At 41.8% G+C, this 20,876-nt stretch overlaps 1 protein-coding gene across 11 annotated transcripts in view; it reads right to left on the bottom strand.

Moving 5' to 3' along the window:
* The window catches only part of Kif1b (kinesin family member 1B), a 191,339-nt gene that overhangs the window by 69,789 nt on the left and 100,674 nt on the right, over window positions 1-20,876 (bottom strand). For all 11 annotated transcript variants that reach the window (XM_045150524.1, XM_045150532.1, XM_045150528.1 and 8 more), the window contains 4 exons: window positions 9,657-9,750; window positions 7,503-7,651; window positions 3,027-3,205; window positions 1,482-1,619 (listed from right to left, as the gene is read on the bottom strand). In XM_045150524.1, coding sequence (XP_045006459.1) covers window positions 1,482-1,619; window positions 3,027-3,205; window positions 7,503-7,651; window positions 9,657-9,750 — 560 coding nt within the window. The remainder of the gene's footprint in view (window positions 1-1,481; window positions 1,620-3,026; window positions 3,206-7,502; window positions 7,652-9,656; window positions 9,751-20,876) is intronic.

Genomic DNA, 20,876 nt, shown 5'->3' with positions numbered 1-20,876 from the left:
TGAGTCTTGCTTTAGCCTAGGCTGACCTGGAATTCACTTGGTAGTCTCAGGATGGCCTTGAACGCATGACAATCCTCCTACCTCTGCCTACCAAGTGCTGGGATTAAAGGAATGCACCATCACGTCTGCTCCATCACAGAATTGAAAAAAAAAATATTCCATTTATTTATGAGAGAGACAGAAAATGGGAGCGCCAGAGCCTCCAGCTACTGCAAACGAACTCTAGATGCATGTGCCACCTTGTGCATCTGGCTTATGTGGGTTCTGGAGATAGAACGGGCTCCTTTGGCTTTGCAAGCAAACGCCTTAACCACTAAGCAATCTTCTCCAGCCACCCCTATCAGAGTTTTTATGATTAGAGAATAACTCTAATTCTGAAATTAGTAAACTCAAGGCTTCCATCAATTTCCCTGCTTTTTCATTTCTAAAATTCTAAAAACTTAATTCCAAATAGACCAACAGGGGCAATTTTGCTTTCATATTTTTTTTCAAGGTACAGTCTCATTCCAGCCCAGACTGACCTGGAATTCACTATGTAGTCTCAGAGTGGCCTTGAACTCATGGCAATCCGCCTACCTCTGCCTACCAAGCGCTGAGATTAAAGGCATGTGCCACAATGCCAGGCTGCTTTCATAAAATTTGAAAATAATATATACACAAAAGAGGCTCAAGTGGCCTACCAGGGTGTGGAATTAATGCACCCTGGCTAATGATTAAAGCAGAATAAACTGCCTTATAAGACAAAATGAGAACAAGTCAGATCATGGAGCAATGATGGCCTGCTTATAAGACGTATTAGGATTTTCATTTAACCTGTGCTGAACACAGGTAGGTTTTCTTTTTCTTCTACCTTAATCGACTACAAACATTTTGTGAATAAGTTGAGAGCCAGGGATGAATTTCAAATACTTTTGCTGAAAAGTCTGACAACTGGGCTGGAGAGATGGCTTAGTAGTTAAGGCACTTGCCTGCAAAGCCAAAGGGCCCAGGTTCGATTCCCAAAGACCCATGTAAGCCAGATGCACAAGGTGACACATGTATCTGGAGTTTGTTTACAGTGGCTGGAGGCCCTGGAACACCCATCCTTTCTTTCTCTCTCTCTTCCTCCCCCTCCGTCTTTCTGACTCTCATATAAATAAATAAAAATAAAATATTTTTAAAAGCCTGACAATCAAAACAATGCATGTTGAGATAAATTCAAGTAAATATATCAAGTGACACAGTGGTTACAGGTGGATACAATTAGAGTACGTGGGTTTCCTTCCTCCCTCCCTCCCTCTCTCTCTTTCTCCCTCTCTCCTCTACTGGGGATTAAACCTAGGGCCTTGCACCTGCTAGGTAAGCACTCTACCATGAAGCTACATACCCAGCACAAGAAGGGGCTCTTGTATATGTCCCTCACTATACCATCTACTCAAGTTTTAAACAGTTAAAATAAAAAGTACTTATTACCTTTTAAAGAGCCAACAGTCATCACATACCTTCCCACAAGCTTGAACCAGTGGAACCGATCATAGAATGGATCACTGCCAGTCATAGTTGTTTCGCTTTCATCCTGGGCACTGGAGGCCATTTCACCTGCCCTGTCATACATCTCTCGCATTAAGTCCAGCCTCTGCCTGTGTAGGCAACATGGGGCACAATGAATTACTACCAAGAGATTATGAGATTGCATTAAAATTCTGCTTTGAAAATGTCTTCTAATACACACACACACACACACACACACACACACACACACACACACATTTTTAAATAAAGTTGCTCCTATGACTTGATGCTATTAAAAATAAATGACAGCCAAAAGCACAGCAACCAAAATGCTCAGTATCCAGGGCTGGAGAGATGGCTTAGTGGTTAAGCGCTTGTCTGTGAAGCCTAAGGACCCCGGTTCGAGGCTCGGTTCCCCAGGTCCCACGTTAGCCAGATGCACAAGGGGGCACACGCGTCTGGAGTTCGTTTGCAGAGGCTGGAAGCCCTGGCGCGCCCGTTCCCTCTCTCTCCCTCTATCTGTCCTCTCTGTGTCTGTCACTCTCAAATTAAAAAAAAAAAATTAAAAAAAAAAAAGTTCAGTATCCAAACTGTCTGAGTCTATAGAGAAGCTAGAAGGGAAGGAAAAGGCAAAAGTAAAGAAGGAAAACAGAGGGGAGGGTGAAGATGGGAACGGGAAAAGAGGCCACTTAACAGTCTTAGAAGAAATGTACTTCAGTTGTGTTAGACATCTCAAGTACATTTAGACAGTGAGAATTATCTTACCATACTAAATGTAAAGAAAGGTAGATTATGAGCTGGAGAGATGGCTTAGCGGTTAAGCACTTGCCCATGAAGCCTAAGGACCCCGGTTCGAGGCTCAATTCCTCTGGACCAACGTAAGCCAGATGCACAAGGGGGCACACGCATTGGGAGTTCATTTGCAGCGGCTGGAGGCCCTGGTGTGCCCATATTCTCTCTCTCTCTCTCTATCTGCCTCTTTGTCTGTCTGCCACTCTCAAATAAAAATAAACAAAAATTTTTAAAAAGGTAGATTATAACTTTATTTATTATTATTATTGTGAAGCTCAAGGAAAGATGAATAATTGCTGTATCTAAGAAAGAAATATCATGGAATTGGATTATTTACAATTTTAAAGTGTTTATGGAAAATATATTTAAAAATCAATAAATGTCGAAGATGTGTGAGGAATAGGACTTATTCACTTAAAAGACAATGGATATTAACTGGCTTCCCACAGTATTTAGAAAGCACAGTTGGGTATGGTGCACACCTTTAAAATCCCAGCACTCTGGAAGCAGAGGTAGGAAGATAGCAGTGAGTTCAAGGGCAGCCTGAGACTACACAATGAATTCCAGGTCAGCCTGGGCTAGAGCAAGACCCTACCTTGAAAAACCAAAAACAAACAAATAAACAAACAAACGGGACTTCATCCTCAGAAAGATGAGTACAGAGGAGCCAACTTGAGCATTGAGCAATTCCCTATTATTTCCCAAAAATTAAAAAAAATTGGCTTTTAGGAGTATGTTCATACTTGAGTTTCTCCAGTGACCAGTAATGTGTTGCTCCATTCTTCAGATCCTGGACTTCCACTGCTACCACTGTGCGAGGGAAAGGCCTATCCTCGTGGGCTTTTTCCATCTCCGTGGGAAGTAATTCAGGAGGCAAAGGGGAGTACAGTGTGTCAGTCAGCAGAACAAACTGAAACTGTACCTGAATGGAGAGAATAAAGACCAATGTGAAAAACACTAAAATGTCAGCAGATAAGGCTCAGAGACGAGACAATACAACTACACTGAAAGGGAAGAGGTCAAACATGTAGTATGTATCCAACAAACAGATTGTGATTAGCTGAAAAATAAAGATCACCTAACATATTAAACACAGGAAACAATCCTAATTTAAAATAAAGCACTTTTATAGACTTTGTTTTCCTAATTGGTGAAGTGTTTTTGTTTTTGTTTTTCTTCACAAAATAAAATCTCAGCAAATATATTTTGGTTGGCTGAGTGAGACTTGTGGAATTTATACCAGAGACCCAAAGGTGAACCTACTGCTTCACTAATGAGAGGGCAGAACACACCAAGGTTGTTAATTTACGTTCAGATGATTACAACTGCTACTCTTAAAAGTGTTAATCATGTGGAGTGCTATGAATGCATCATGTCATTTATTTCTTGCTACCACACTGTGGTGTTAGCAGCAAAAACTAATTAAAAGTTAGGCTCATCAATAATAATAATAATAAATAGGACAGAGCTCCTGACTATTTAGCCTACTTGATGAAGAGAGTGGCTAATTACAAAGTGAGAAGAGCTTCTGAGATGACATCTTACCCTAGTTTATAGAAGCAAAAAACTTCCTTAGAAGATAATGAATTTTCTCAACAGGTAGTCTATGTTCCTTCATACTATATAATATGGTCTCCAGTTTTTTTCAAATATTTATTTATTTATATCAGAGAGAGACAGAGAGGGAGGGAGAGAGGGAGGGAGGGAGGGAGGGAGGGGGAGGGAGAGAGAGAGAGAGAATGGATACCCCAGGTGCTCCTGCCTCTGCAAACTGCACACACATGCAACACTGTGTTCCTTGCTTTACGTGGGTGCTACAGAATCAAACCTGGAACGGTAGGCTTTGCAATCAAGAGCTTTTGACCACTGAGCAATCTCTCTAGCCCCAGTATTCAGTTTTTTTGTTTTTGTTTGTTTGTTTTCTTCAAGGTACTGTCTCACTCTAGTCCAGGCTGACCTGGAATTCACTATGTAGTCTCAGGCTGGCTTAGAGCTCACAGCAATTCTCCTACCTGTGCCTCCCAAGTGCTGGGATTAAAGGACTGTGCCATCACACCCACTTCCAGGTATTTTTTAAAATGTTTATTTATTTGATATAGAGAGGGACAGAGGGAAAGAGGCCGACAGACAGCAAGAAAGTATGAGTGCATCAGGAACTCTTGCCATTGCAAACTCCAAATGCATGTGCTTCTTTGTGCATCTGACTTTACATGGGCACTGGGGAACTGAACCCAGGTATCAGTCTTTGCAAGCAAGTTCCTTTAACCACTGAAGCATCTCTCCAGTCTGGTCACCAGTTTTGAAATAGTGGGACATAGACAAAAGTCAGTCTAAGGTTTGGTATGAAGTATTAGTAACCATTACCAAAATAGATAACACTCTCTTTTACTATGCCTGGGGATTATCTTTAATACCTGATACATATTCATTCATTCTTTCATCTTTCAAATCTTTCAAATCCCTGGGTGGCAGTTCTATTTCTGTGGTAGTTTGATTCAGGTACCCCCATAAACTTATGTGTTCTGACTGCTAGGTTCCTAGCAGATGGAGATCTGGGAATTAATGTCTACTGGAGGGAGTGTATTTTGGGGGGTGGGCTTATGGGTGTTATAGCCATTTCCCCTTGACAGTGTTTGGCACACTCTCCTGTTGCTACAGTCCACCTTATGTTGGCCAGGGGGAGATGACCACCTTCTGTTCATGCCGTCATTTTCCCTTGCCATCGTGGAGCTTCCCCTCGAGCCTGTAAGCCAAAATAAACCGTTTCCCCACAAGTTTTTCTTGGTTGGGTGATTTCTACCAGCAATGAGAACCTGACTGCAACAATATGGTAGTACCAAGGAGTGGAATTGCTGCTAGACACCTGGACTGTGTGGCTCTGGCCTTTTGGAGCTTTTTTTATTTTTTATTTTTTTGGTTTTTCGAGATAGGGTCTCATTCTAGCCCAGGCTGACCTGGAATTCACTATGGAGTCTCAGGGTGGCCTCACGGCGATCCTCCTACCTCTGCCTCCCGAGTGCTGGGATTAAAGGCGTGCACCACCATGCCCAGCATGGAGCTGATTTTTAAGAGGAATGTGGAAGGACTTGAAACCTTGGCCTAAGAGATGCCTTGCAGTGCTGTAAGTACAGCTTGATGGACTATTCTGGTTAGAGTTGAAAGACCTGAATGCAGTAAGAACTATGGACCGTGAGGTTTGGCTTATGAGGGTGACAAAGAGCTTTGCTTGTACGGGGCTAGCAGTTTGCGTGACACTTGCTGTTATGCCTGTGTCCTGAGAAGTTGTGCAGGGTTGCATTGTGTAGAAATGAACTGGTGTGAGCTGAGAGATATGACACAAAAAGAAAAATCTTTGGGTGAAGTGTTGTCTGTTCAGCTGCAATTGAGAGATTACAACCTTTGAGACTGGGCTAGCTGACCTGCACTGGAGCAACAGGAAGAATGTAGCTCTTCTGAACGGGCCCGAGTGTTCAAGGAGTGTCCTGTTCTTCAAAATTTGCTTTATTCCCCCCTGGATTAACAAACTGGAACCCCACCTGATATTATTGAGTATAAGAAATGCAGGAAAGAGAGGGTCACTGAGTTTGCAACACGGTCTTGTGTTTTGCAAATGGCCATGGGCAATGTGAAGCAGGTTTGCTGGATGCCTGCATGGAGACCCGATGGAGCCATGAGGATGAACCGTGGGTTGCAGTGGAGACCCAGTAGAGATGCCGGAATGACGAGATGGCTGCTAAGGAAAGCTGCCAGTCCTGATGAAGTTTTCCAGGACTGTGAGTAGCCTAGCTTGAGGGGTAGAATTGGAATGCCAGAGACTTGTTGCTGGTTATAATTATTGGACTTGGAGATTTGTCACTAACTAGAGTTGCTGGACTTGGAGCTACAGAGTTTGGTGTTTGCCCTGTTATATTCATGTATTGCTTTAGTATTTCTATCCATTATTTATTTATTTATTTGACAGTGACAGACACAGAGAGAAAGACAGATAGAGGGAGAGAGAATGAGTGTGCCAGGGCTTCCAGCCTCTGCAAACGAACTCCAGACACGTGCGCCCCCTTGTGCATCTGGCTAACGTGGGACCTGGGGAACCGAGCCTCGAACCGGGGTCCTTAGGCTTCACAGGCAAACGCTTAACCACTAAGCCATCTCTCCAGCCCTGCTTTAGTATTTCCTTGCTATGACAAGTGCCATCTTTTGCAGTGTGAATGTTTATTTTGTGCCATTATGGGTTTTTTGGGGGAAATTTTGGTATTATGGCTCAGTTAAAAGACCTTGGATTATGGGGATATTTGAACATCATTAGCAGTGATAAAATCTATGGGGACTTGTAAAGATGGACTGAATGCAGTTCATTTTACATCATGGATGGTTATTAGTTTATGGAGGCCAGGAGAGGAATGTGGTGGTTTGATTCAGGTGTCCCTCATAAACTTAGGTGTTCTGAATGCTAGGTTCCCAGATGATGGAGATTTGAGAATTAATGCCTCCTAGAGGGAGTGTATTGTTGGGGGTGGGTTTATGGGTGTTATGGCACATTCTCCTGTTCCTGTTGTCTACTTTATGTTGGTCAGGGGGTGATGTCCACCCTCTGCTCATGCTGTCTTTTTCCCCTGCCATGGTGGAGCTTCCCCTTGAGCCTGTAAGCTAAAATAAACCTTTTTCCCACAAGCTTCTCTTGGTTGGGTGATTTCTACAAGCAATGCACACCTGACTGCAATAATTTCCAACCACTTTTTGTAGAGGAAGAAATGTAGCCATGGGATATTTATATCAACACAACTCATGTTGCTGGACCTGGATATCTTAGCACAGAGCACATACCCTTCTCTGCTGCCCTGCAGTGCTTCTGAGACCCTAAAAGAGGAGCGAATCTGTGACAAAGGGGCACATAGGTTCTAGAGGTGCACACTTAATGGTGGAAAACTAAAAGAAAAATAAAGATATTTCTCAGAAACCCAAGGGAAACATTTTATTCTAGTAAAAGGTTTCTCTCTCTCTTTTAAATCACATTTGTAAAATGAGGCAAAAAACAACTGTTGTCAAATTTAAAAGCTTAATTAGTACGTACTCTGAACTACGTACATACACACTACATAAACCTTCTCTGTAGCATAAAGCACCTGAGTTCCTTCAAGAGAATGGCTAGTTAAGGGAGAGAGCCAAATGAACCCATACCACCTTTGCTTCCCAATCTCCCATGCTCTCATCTTCATCCATACCTTCTTCTTCAGTTCCACACTAATGGCATTGGCTTCCTTCAAGTATACAGCATTGCCCCAGAGCAAGTCCCTTAAGGATGTAAATTGGTGAGACTTCCATTTCCGGAAGGCCCATTGGGCCAACTCAAACTCATGCTGTGTCCAGGGAACTGAAAAAGCAAAGCATGCATATTTACCAGTGATCTCATAATTAAGGAAATTACAACCCTTCTCTATCTTACCTCATTTAACAAGTCATTTTTCACTTTCTCTCCATTCAGATTTTCTGTCTTATTAATAAACTTTACTAACTTCTGTTTATATCAGGAAAACAGTATATTATATATTTTAAAACAACCTAAAAGATCTACTACTTATTTGAAATGGTGCATCAAAGAAATATATTTCATATTTTTAATTAAGAAATTCATTCCTTCATTTACTATTTTAAAATATTTTATTTTTATTTATTTATTTGAGATAGGGAAAGAGAGGGGAGAAAGAGAGAATGAATGAATGGGCATGCCAGGGCTTCCAGCCACTGCAAACGAACTCCAGATACATATGCCACCTTATGCATCTGGCTGACATGGGCCCTGGGGAATCGAACTGAGGTCCTTTGGCTTCACAGGCAAATGCTTAGCCATCCCTCCAGTCCCTCCTTCATTATTTTTTGTTTATTTTTATTTTTTATTTACTTATTTGAAAGCGACAAACACAGAGAAAGAGGCAGATAGAGAGAGAAAGAATGAGTGCACCAGGGCCTCCAGCCACTGCAGACGAACTCCAGACGCATGTGCCCCCTTGTGCATCTGGCTAACGTGGGTCCTGGGGAATTGGGCCTTGAACCAGGATCCTTAGCAGATCCCAGCCCTGTTTATTTTTGGAGAGCGACAGACAGAGAGAGAAAGAGAGAGAGAGAGAGAGAGAGGGAGAATGAGCACATCACGGCCTCTAGCCATTGCAAACAAACTCCAGATGCATGTGCTACCTTGTACATCTGGCTTACATGGGTCTTGTGGAATCAAGCCCTCCTTAATTATTTTTGTTTGCTTTAGGCAGGGTTTTATGTAGGCCAGGCCAACCTCTAATTCAATATATAGTTGAGACTGGCTTTGAACTCCTGATCTTCCTGTTTCCACCTCTTAAGTACTAAGATTGCAGGTCCTCTTCCTCCTCTCTCCTCAAGGGTGGAGTCTCACTCTAGCACAGGCTAACCTTCAACTCATTCTGTAGTCCTAGGTTGGTCTCAAACTCACAGTGATCTTCCTACCTCTATCTCCAGAGTGCACTACCATGTCCGGACCACCTCCGGCTCTCACCACACCTGGCTCCGGTTATAACTTTTTAAAACATTCTTGATCCCAAGTATGTTATACCATTTCATAACTTTTTCCTCTTAATGTAGGAATAAAGTACTAAAATTTAAGGTTTCTTCCAATTCGAAGCCTTGAAACTACTGTGAGGTTGCATAGAGGAGCGAAGTGTGATAAGTGTCTGTACTATAAGGGAATAACTACAAGGATAGCCCCAATTCAGCTAAGAAATCTTAGAAAACTTAAGATGGGCATATACAGCTAAACTATGTAATTAAATTAGAAGTCTACTAGGAATGACCCAGGAGTGGGGCTCATGCCTGCAATCTCAGCCCTTGGCAGGCTGAGGCAGGAAGAATGGTCTGAGTTCAAGGCCTGCCTAAGCTATAATAGTGAGCACCAGGCCAAGCAGGACTACATAGCTACAACAGAAGACTTTGTTTCAAACAAAACAATACAAGACAATTGCCAGGCATGGTTATAGACACTCCAAAATATTCCAAAATCCTTAGATAAGAATTTCGGATAGTAATGAGAAATTTTAACAGACTATGTTAACCATGATTACCTTCTATTGATTTGAAATAAACATATGATGTTCAGAAATGTGGTGATATCCAACAGTACATGTAATGTTCCCAGGAGAATATATGAAGATTATCCTGAGAAACCTTGGAAGGTCTACAGGATATAGATGCAACAGAACACAGGCCACATTCTCAGCCCAGGGCATCTTTTCTCTTTCAATGGGCTCAATACAATGGTAGGTCAAATCTGAGGAGCCCAGTTTTGTCACATTAAAGAGCTAGTTGGATAATTCAGATCCAAAACACACAAAGTTTTCATCTCTAGATTTTACCTTCTTCTTCCTCCTCCTCCTCTTCAGTTGTTTCTGCAGCTAAGGATCTGGTCTCAACCTGCTTCTGCAAGGCCTGCAGTTTACTCTCATAGTCCTGAATGAAAACAAAGGAGATAGCATGTAGGAAAGGGAGGGAATAAGAGGGAAAGAAACTGGACATAGAAGCAGACAGCAAAGGACAAACACAAGACAGACAGGGAGAAACATATCTTTTATCTTACACACCAAGGATTCCAGAGAGAGGCAATATTGGATTAAACACACCAGTATCTACAAGTCTCAATTGTTTGCAAAGACAAAAACCAAGATTACAAGTTGTAAGCCTCACATGGCAGATAATCTTTGTAGAAATGAGTTCAGCCTTCAAGTAATCAAAAGCCTACAGCACAAGTGAATTGAAATAATTATAGATTACACTGTTACTCAAGAGACACTTTACCTTAAAATGTGATATTACATGGATTAAAATTGACTATTATAGTACAAATCAGATTTACCTTTCATTTTTCTACCTTACTCCATGCATTTTCTTTTCCTTTTCTTTTTGTCTGCTTGTCTTTCTTTCTTCCCTCCCTTCCTCTGTCCCTCCCTCCCTCCTTCTCTCTCTCTTTCTTTCTTTTTTTCAAGGTAGGGTCTTATTCTAGCCCAGGGTGACTTGGAATTCACTATGTGGTCTCAGGGTGGCCTCAAACTGACAGTGATCCTTCTACCTCTGCCTCCCAAGTGCTGAGATTAAAGGTGTGTACCACCATGCCTAATCATTTTCTTTTCTTTTTTTTATATTATTTGCACATGTATGTGCAAATGTGTCTATGTTGGTCAATGTGTGTACACATGTACATATAGAGGTCAGAGGATAACCTTGGGTGTCTCTTAGGGATAATATTCATCTTTTTTTTTAATATTTTTTGTTCATTTTTTATTTATTTATTTGAGAGTGACAGACACAGGGAGAAAGACAGATAGAGGGAGAGAGAGAGAATGGGTGCACCAGGGCCTCCAGCCACTGCAAACGAACTCCAGATGTGTGCGCCCCCTTGTGCATCTGGCTAACGTGGGACCTGGGGAACTGAGCCTCGAACCAGGGTCCTTAGACTTCACAGGCAAGCGCTTAACCGCTAAGCCATCTCTCCAGCCCAATATTCATCTTTTTTGACAGAGTCTCTCAATGAGTTAGAATGCACCAGTTAGGCTAGACCAGAGAGCCAACAAGTCCCAGGGATTTGGCTTTTCCCTATCTCCCCAGCATTAAGGTTATAAGTGTGTGTCAGCAAGCCTGGCTTTTTAAAGTGGGTTCTGAGAATCAAACCCAGATTCTAATGTTCGTGCAGCAAACACTTTACTAACTGAGCTATCTCCCCAGCCCCTACTCCATGCATTAACTTGAAGAGAGAAAAATGTTTATTGGATCATGATTTTAAAAAGTCTTATTTGTTTCTTTTAAAATATTTTATTTATTCATTCAGAGAGAAAGAGGCAGAGAGAGAGAGAGAGAGAGAGAAATGGGCATGCCAGGGCCTCCAGCCACCACAAAAGAACACTAGATGCATGCCTCCCCCCACCCCCCACATCTGGCTTACGTGGGTCTTGGAGAATAGATCCAGGCTTTGCAGGCAAATGCCTTGACTGCTACGCCATCTCTCCAGCCCAAAAGTTGTTTTTTTTTTTTTTTTTTTGGTTTTTCGAGGTAGGGTCTCACCCTGGTCCAGGCTGACCTGGAATTAACTATGTAGTCTCAGGGTGGCCTCGAACTCATGGTGATCCTCCTACCTCTGCCTCCCGAGTGCTGGGATTAAAGACGTGCGCCACCACGCCCGGCAAGTTTTTTTTTATGTATAAGGCATAAATATGTGGATGGGTATTACAATTTCATGACAGACAGAAATTAGGGAGAAACTATCTAAAAAGTTTCCTTAGAGTGTTCATGAAAAAAAAAAAGTAGATTTCAATGAAAACAAGACAAGTAAGGTTAGGAAAAGAGACTGTGACATAATGAAACACTAAATCAAAGTATACATACAGTATCTTAAGACTTACTAGCCAGGCTTCCTGCTTTTTATTTGGTTCCCATGAAGTGACTGAATTGTAGGCTGCCAGGAGACAGACCTGCATTGCTATCAAACACAGCACTCTAGTCCACCACAACATTCCAGCAGCCAGAAAGGCCTCCTCAGCACAGGCTGTTACAATAAGCTTCTGGAGACAATGCTAAGGACACAAATGTTCCCCAAGGCTCTGGTCACTATCAGGTGGTCTCACAAAGGAAGCTTTCTGTTTTCAGTGGGCTGAACCAAAACCAAGACACAGTATCAAAGGTTATCAGACATCTCCCCACATGTTTAAGGACAGTGTATGGTGAAAAGGGAAGAGGGACAGAAGAAAGGCGAGGAAGGGAGAAGAATGGAGGGGAGGAAAAAATAAAGCTGGCAGGTTAAGACTTAAGTTTTGGTCCTGGCATCTGATCTTACTAGCATTATAATTCTGGAAAAGTAAGTCTTTTTTAATTTTTTTAAAAATTTTATTTATTTATTTATTTATTTATTATTTTTGGCTTTCCAAGGTAGGGTCTCACTCTAGCTCAAGCTGACCTGGAATTCACTATGCAGTCTCAGGGTGGCCTCAAACTCACAGAGATCCTCCTACCTCTGTGTCCCAAGTGCTGGGATTAAAGGCATACGCCATTATGCCCATTTTAGAAAGTTAAGTTCTAAAAGTTAAGGACTTGTTTTGTCTTTAAAATGACAATTTTAGTATTTGACCTACCTAAATACAACTGTGAGAAGGAACAACAGATGAATCATCTAAAAAACACAGAAGTCTTCTTAAATGGCAACACACTATTAACTTTTTTTAATGCTTATTTTCTACCTAGGCATGGTGGTGCACAATTGGGAGGCTGAAGGATGAAGACTGGGAATTTGAGGCCAGCTTGGGCTATATAATGAGGCTCTATCTCAAAAAAAAAAAAAAAAAAAGGTTACTTTAGCCAGGTGTGGTAATTCACACCTTTAGTTCCAGCAGTCAGAAGCTGAGGTAGGAGGATTATTGTAAGTTCAAGATCATCCTCAACTACAGTATGAGTTCCAGGTCAGCCTGAGCTAGAGTGAGCTAAATAAATAAATTTTTAGGCATACCAAGAACCTACTTCTTGATTCCAAATACAATTCATTACTAAAATAAATCATGGCATCTTGGCAAAATCATAAATTCCAGACCTGAAGTAAGAAGAGTATAAAGTAGGTCTGAAATATCTTGTACCACAAAGGATCTAAGAACAAGAAAGACCCTTTGGGGCCATTTCAAAAGGGCACAGGCAGGCTGTGAAAACAGTTGAGCAGTTAAGGTGCTTGCCTGCAAAGCCTAATGACCTGAGTTCAATTCCCCAAGTACCCACATAAAGCCAGATGCACAAGCTGGCACATGCATCTAGAGTTCATTTGCAGCTGCTGTAGGTCCTGGCATACCCATTCTCCCTCTCTCTCTGCCAGGCATGGTGGTATATACCATTAATCTCAGCACTCGGTGCAAAGGTAGGAGGACTGTTGTGAGTTCGAGACCAGCCTGAGACTACACAGTGAAGTCCATGGTAGCCTGGGGTAGAGCAAGACCTTACTTCCAAAAACAAAAACCAAACAACAACAAAAGGGCACAGGCTCCAACTGGCCAATAAATCAGAAAAACAACAGAAAAAGAATATAGCCTGAAGGGCTGGAGAGATGGCTTAGTGATTAAGCACTTGCCTATATAGCCTAAGGACCCTGGTTCGAGGCTCGATTCCCCAGGACCCATGTAAGCCAGATGAACAAGGGGGCACAGGTATCTGGAGTTCATTTGCAGTGGCTGGAAGCCCTGGCGTGCCCATTCTCTCTCTCTCTCTGTCTCTCTGCCTCTTTCTCTCTCTCTCTGTTGCTCTCAAATAAATAAAAATAAACAAAAACAAAACAAAAAAATATAGCCTGAATACAGAAAGGAGCTAAGTCTACAGTGTTACTGAAAGAGGGAAAACTGGAAAGTCAGCTAATAAATGCAACAATGTAGAAGGAATGACACCTGGAAAATCATACCTCAACCCCACATGTAGTAATTGAGTCAGGAAAGAATCATGAAGAACTATTAAGATGAGTGAGGGTAAGGTGAATAAGAAACAGAATACTCATCCCATGCACAGTCTACCCCCAGATCCCTACTGCTAAGAAGGGAAATGACAGGACCATGATGAGCAATGTCAGTAATAGGAAAAATGATATTTTATGTCTAATGTTGTGATGCAATGGGAAATGCACAATGTTACCTTCATAGCATAAGTACCAAAGAGTAATCTAATCTAACTGTGGAAACAACCATACAAGTCCGAATGTGGCCTAGACTTCAAACATATCAGTGAAAGATTTTAATAAGCCACTGACTAGATCTTGGATTAAAACACACACACACACATACACACACTCACTCACACACACTCACTCATATTTTTGATAAAAGTAAGATAAATATGAAGATTGACAAAAATACTACGTGATGTAGAATCAGTATCAAGTTTCTTACAGGGGATAATTATATTAACACAACACTCTTGATTTTCCAAGACAAACTGAGGAACATCTTAGGTAGAAACTGTCATGATATGTGCAATTTGGCTGGATGTGGTGGCATACACCTTTCACTTCAGCACTTGGGAGGCTGAGGTACAAAGCCAACCTGGCCTACAGAGTTCCAGGCCAGCCTGGGCTAGAATGAGATCCTGCCTTGAAAATCAAACCCACATAAATACAAGTAAGTCCATTGTACTGTTTTTTTCACCTTCTCTATAGATCTGAAATATTTCAAAATAATAAGTTGGGGGCTGGAGAGATGGTTTAGCAATTAAGGCACTTGCCAGAAAAAGCCAAAGGACTCAGGTTCGATTCCCCAGTACCCTTGTAATGCGCAAGGTGATGCATGTGTCTAGAGTTCATATGCAGTGACTTAGAGGCCTTGAAATGCCCATTTTCTATCTGCCCCCCTTAAATAAATAAATAAAATGTTTTTAAAAAGCTGGAGATGGTGGCACACACCTTTAATCTCAGTACTCGGGAAGCAGAGGTAGGAGGATCGCTGTGAGGGTAAGGCCAGCCTGAAACTATGTGGTGTATTCCAGGTCAGCCTGGGCTAGATTAAGACCCTACCCTGAAAACCCAAAATAATAATAAAAAGTTGGGCAAAGGGGAAGTATTTTTATCCCTAAAACTATCATATGGTACTTTTTTTTCAGCAAAAAGAAAAAAACACTTCTGACTTAAAAATCGCCAGACAGGGCTGGAGAGATGGCTTAGCGGTTAAGCGCTTGCCTATGAAGCCTAAAGGCCCCGGTTTGAGGCTCAACTCCCCAGGACCCACGTTAGCCAGATGCACAAGGGGGCACATGCATCTGGAGTTCGTCTGCAGTGGCTGAAGGCCCTGGCACGCCTATTGTCTCTATATAATCTCTCTCCTTCTCTATGTCTGTTGTTCTCAAATAAATAAAAAATAAACAAAAAAAATTAAAAAAATCACCAGACAGAAAAAAAATGTGAAGATTTTACCATGAGGAATTTAAAAATAATTTTGTTTGTTTATTTGCAAGCACAGAGAGATAGAAGACAGACAGAGAAAATGGATGCACCAGGGCCTCCAAATGGACTCCAGATGCACGTGCCACTTTGTGCACCTGGCTTTGCATGGCTACTGGGGAATCAAACTCGGTTTAGTTAGGCTTTGCAGGCACGTGCCTTAATGGCTGAGTCATCTCTGCAGCCCTCTTTGATGATGATGATGATGATTTGAGAGAGAGAGAGAGAGAGAGAGAAAGAGGAAGAGAGAGAGAATGGCATGCTAGGGCCTTTAGCTGCTGCAAACAAATTCCAGACAGGTACTCCCCCTTGTGCACATGTGTGACATTGTATACTTGCATCACTAAGCTGCATCTACCTTATGTGGGACCTGGAGACTCAAACATGAGTCCTAAGGCTTCGCAGGCAAGCACCTTAACTGCTAAGCCATCGCTCCAGCCCCCCCCCCCTTTTTTTGTTTTTTTGGTTTGTATTTTTGGCAGGGTCTTACTCTAGCCCAGGATGACCTGGAACTCATTCTGTAGTCCCAGGCTGGCCTCTAACTCACAGCGATCCTCCTACCTCTGCCTCCCAAATGCTGGGATTAAAGGGGTGTGCCACCACACTCAGCTAGGATTTCTTTAAGTTTATAAGCTGGTGAAAAGATATGTCTGCACAGTGGCAGGAGCAATCCAAAAAGAAAACAGAAAAAAAAAAAAAAAAACTAATGTTGTAAAAGAGAAGGGTTAGAGGTATAGTGAGCCTCTGGATGTAAGGCAAGAAACCAGAGCTAAGCTAAGAGTTTCATGAAGAGCTCACAAATAACAGAAGGGCTGATGGTCCATTATGGACACATACACGAAGAGCTGGAAGTGTGAAGAAAAGGAAGTTCCTGATATTTTTCTTTCAGTGAAATAAAATCATCATAAGCTAGGAGACAGGAGAGGTTCCTTTCATTCCCAAGACACGCTGTCTGTATCTTTGCCCTCCTGGCCTTTGTCATAAGGTACTAAATAACTATGGGTGTGGTTATCTGTCCAGTGGCTACTCCTCCTCAACTCTGAACATCACAAGACATAGGACCATAATGTCAGGCATGTATCTGTCTTCCAAATCAGATACAGAGTTACTTATGTGTCAATGTTTTAGACCAACAGATCTCAAAAGTAACTGTCGGGCTGGAGAGATGGTTTAGCAGTTAAGGCACTTGCCTACAAAGCCAAAGGACCTAGTTTTGATTCCCCAGGACCCATATAAGCCAAATGCATGTGTCTAGAGTTCGTTTGCAGCGGCTGGAGACCTTGGCATGCCCATTCTCTCTACCTACCTTTCTCTCTCTCTCTCAAAATAAATAAAATAAAATAAAAATGCATGAAAAGTGACCGTCTTCAAAAACAGGGATTAGCCCCCAGTAGCATTTGTGAATATTGTGTTGGACGCTGCTACCCAAGTTCATTTCAGAATACCTATGGCTATTTTCCTCCTGCCACAGTGAAAGCAAGTAATTACATGGTCAGCAAAGCTTAAAATATTACTGAGCACTGGGGCTGTAGTACAGTGGTAGAGTGCTTGCTTGGCAGGCACAAAGCCCTAGCTAGGGTCAATCTCTTGAACCACTTAATTTTTTTTTAAACATACTTTCCATTTATAGGAAATGCTTGCCAATCCCAGTTCCAGATCAATAATGTTGGTTTCCTAAGCCAGGCATGGTGGCGCATGCCTTTAAACCCAGCATTTGGGAGGCAGAGATACAAGAATCACTACAAGTTCGAGGCCACCTTGAGACTACATAGTGAATTCTAGGTCAGCCTGGGCTACAGTGAAACCCTACCTTGAAAAAAAATTTTTTTTTTGTTTCCAAAAGTGCCTAGGGACACCACTGATATCACCTGGGAATTTATCAAGGATGCAAATGATAGAGTTTCAAGCTAGATCTGTGGGAATGAACTATGGGAAAGAACTGTGGAAATACTTCTTATAGACCTTACAAATAACTTTTCTGAGAATTTTCTGAAATGTTTTTCTGCTAAGTTCCTGTCTTCTAACTTGCCCTGAAATTATTCTTACAACCCAGCACTTAGCTTATTTATATGACTAGGTTTCCTCTGCCTTAGTTTACCTTTGCACTGGACAACAGAGATGACCAGTATTGACAAGGAATGCTAAGAGATGCTGACTGACCTTAAGCTATGCTCTTTGCCCTACTTCCCCCGTGGCTGGCTGGCTGTACTCCTGACCCAGAATAATGTGTGCATATGTGAGATATATTAGTTGCCACTGAAAGCAATAGACATTAAAAGTAGCAAATTGAAAGCCAGGTGTGATGGCTCATGCCTTTAATCCCAGCACTTGGGAGCCAGAGGTAGGAGGATTGCTGAGTTCGAGGCCACCCTGAGACTCTATAGTGAATTCCAGGTCAGCCTGGGCTAGAGTGAGATCCTATCTCGAAAAACAAAACAAAACAAAACAAAAACAAACAAACAAAAAAAGCAGCAAATTGCCCATGAAATGTGGAAAGCAACAGGCAAGTTTAGTGTGACTGCATTTGTGAAGGGTGAGTGTGTGACATCAACAGAGTCTACCAGTTCATACCCTAAATCCCTGTCTTCAACAAATTTTCACTCATAAAATACTCATTTCTCACTTATGTGTGGTCCCTTCTTTGCCCATGTAATACTAATTCCTCATGTATTGCTGTTTTTTGCTATTCAATAGAAATACCAGTGAATGCCAGTCAGCAGAAGCAGCAGCTGAGGGGACATAAGAAGCAACAGGTTCACACTTGGTTTAAACAGAACCATGAGTCAGTTTTCCTTCTTTCAGGCTCTGCTCTAAGAAGCAGGTAAGAGAGCCAGTTTATGTAATTCCAGGATGGTGCTCCAGACCTAGTCAGCCAGAAATCCTGCAGGTGGGCTCAGCAGCCTGCATCCCCACAAGACCAACGGAGACTGATGTACATTGCAGCTAGAGAATCACTCTTCTGAGTCTGATGTATATAGTAACTGGTGAAGTGAACAATTATTCTACGTTGCTTGCATTCTCATGTAAGAATCAAATCCACACAGACAAGGTACAGTATACCATAATTACAACAATGGGAGTCAGATTGGAGAGATGGCTTAGCAGTTAAGGTGCTTGCCTGTAAAGCCTAAGGACTCAGGTTCAATTCCCCAGAACCAACATAAGCCAGATGCACATGGTGATGCATGTGTGTGGAATTCTTTTGCAGTGGTGAGAGGCTCTGGCACACCCATTCTCTCTATCTCTATCTGTCTCTTTCTCTCTCTTTCGCAAAAATAAATGAAGATCTGGAAGGAGACTGGAAAGGACTACAGTCATCAGGAAATGCAAGTATCCTGAGGTGGGAACTAAAGACCAGCACTGTGACAGTGTTAAGATATGAACTGAGAGAATGGGCCCCTATGCAAGACATAAAGTCTAACAGTAGTAAGATTCAGATCCGTAAGTGCAAGTTCCTGAAGCTGCTTATAGGATGTGAGTTTTGTTTACGTTGTTTTATTTGGTTTTCGAGGTAGGGTCTTGTTCTTGCTCCAGCCCAGGGTGACCTAGAATTCACTATGTATTCTCAGGCTGGCCTCAAACTCACAATGATCTTCCTACCTCTGCCTCCTGAGTACTGGAATTAAAGTTGTGCATCACCATGCCTGGCATAAGTGATGTTTTTAAAAGATGGTTCTAGTTACTCCACAATGGAATGCAGGGGTCAAGAACAGAGGATACAAATTAGGCTATGCAGTCCTCTAGGTGAGAGATGATGGTAATACAGTCTTAAATGTCATGACAAAATCAGTGTCACCATGCTGAGTTTTCTGAGTAGGCAGATTTTTGTATCAGAAGCTTGGTGCCAAATGGCAAGTTATAATTAGCAAACAATGGCTGGAAGGGAGATATCCACATCCCAATTTATACCCCAATTCTTATCAACACTTCAAGTTGCTCCTGGCCATCAGCAGCACTGTGTGGCGAGAACTATCCATTCCCTAGAGGTCCCACATTTTTCTATGACCACAACAGCTCCTGTTTTCTCTCACCTTTGCATCTCCCTCTTGTTTGGAGAAGGGCTGTTTTTCCAATTGGCACACTTGGTTCTGAACTTGTCTCCCTACAGCCTATTTTCTATATCTTGGTGACAGTGAGCTTTCTAAATAGTAGATTGAATAAAGTTATCTCTCTGTGTAAAGTTGGGTGGAAACTTATCATACTGAAGATAGAATCTCAAATCCTCAGCAATCCATCCCAAGTTCATGTTTCCCTGATCCTGACCTGCTTCCTTCCTTCCCTTGATCTCTTTACTTTGGAACATTCTCAATTATACTTTGAGTCTGTTATTGACTTAGGGCTCCTCCCCTACACAAATGTTCCTCCACTCTGTCTGAATGGGACATGACTAACTGCATACATCAAACTAGATCATCTCTATACCCACAGAAATGGTTAGAGTGTTGGAAACATTGTTTCTGTTTTTTTTTTTTTTTGTTGTTGTTGTTTGTTTGTTTGTTTGGTTTTGTTTTTTGAGATAGGGTTTCCTTATAACCCAGGCTGACCTGGAATTCATTATGCTGTCTCAGGGCCTCGATCTCACGGGGATTTTCCTACCTCTACCACCCAAGTACTGGGATTAAAGTTGTGAGCTACCACATCTGGCTTTTGTTTGTTTTGTTTTGGCATGTTTCACCTATAGCAGAAAAAAACAAAGTACCTGAAGGGAAGGGTATGAGGCCCAACATAGACCAATTAAAATATAACAGTTAAAGCACACATTACATATTAAAAACCCATACATATGTTGTATTATAGTCTATAATGCCTGGCGATTATTTTTCAATATTAAAAAAAAATGGGCTGGAGAGATGGCTTAGCGGTTAAGATATTTGCCTACAAAGCCAAAGGATCCAGGTTCGATTCCCTAGGACCCACAATAAAGCCAGATGCAAAGGTGGTGCACATTTCTGAAATTCACTTGCAACTGCTAGAGGCCCTGGTATGCCCATCCTCTATCTGCCTCTTTCTCTCTTCCAAATAAATAAAAATAAAATAAAAATGCCAGGGGGCTGGAGAAATGGCTTACTGGTTAAAGTGCTTGCCTGCAAAGCATAGGGACCTGGTTCGATTACCCAGAACACATGTAAGCCAGTTGGTGGCACATACAGCTGGAATTTGTTTGCAGTGCCTGTCAAGCCCATTCTCTGTCTCTCTTTCTTTCTCAAATAAATAAAAATAAAAAATATTTGGAAAAAAAAAAACAAAAAATTATGTCAGGCTCAAATTTTCAATAAGACTAATGATCCCTTCCAGAAAAACAGTTTAGTAGTTAAAGTCATTTGCTTGAAAAGCCTGTTAGCTTGGGTGCAATTCCCTAGTATCCGTGTAAAGCCAGATTCACAAAGTGGTGCATGCATCTGGAGTTTGTACAGGCAAGTCCTGGTGCACCCATACTCTGTCTATTTATTTCTCTCTTTTTTCAAATAAACAAAGATTTAAAAAAGACAAAAGAAAAATACATCTGCTTTGCCTGTTTCCCCTTTAGTGATTACCAAGAATCTACGGAGAAAAAAACTGAGATAAAAAGGAAAAAGAAGTAGGTGTGCTGGTGCACGCCTTTAATCCCAGCATTTGGGGAGGCAGAGGTAGC

Source organism: Jaculus jaculus, chromosome 5 (assembly GCF_020740685.1).
Source record: "Jaculus jaculus isolate mJacJac1 chromosome 5, mJacJac1.mat.Y.cur, whole genome shotgun sequence".
NCBI lineage: Eukaryota > Metazoa > Chordata > Mammalia > Rodentia > Dipodidae > Jaculus > Jaculus jaculus.
The sequence above is the reverse complement of the archived record's forward strand: the minus strand, read 5'-3'. Positions and strand labels throughout refer to the sequence as shown.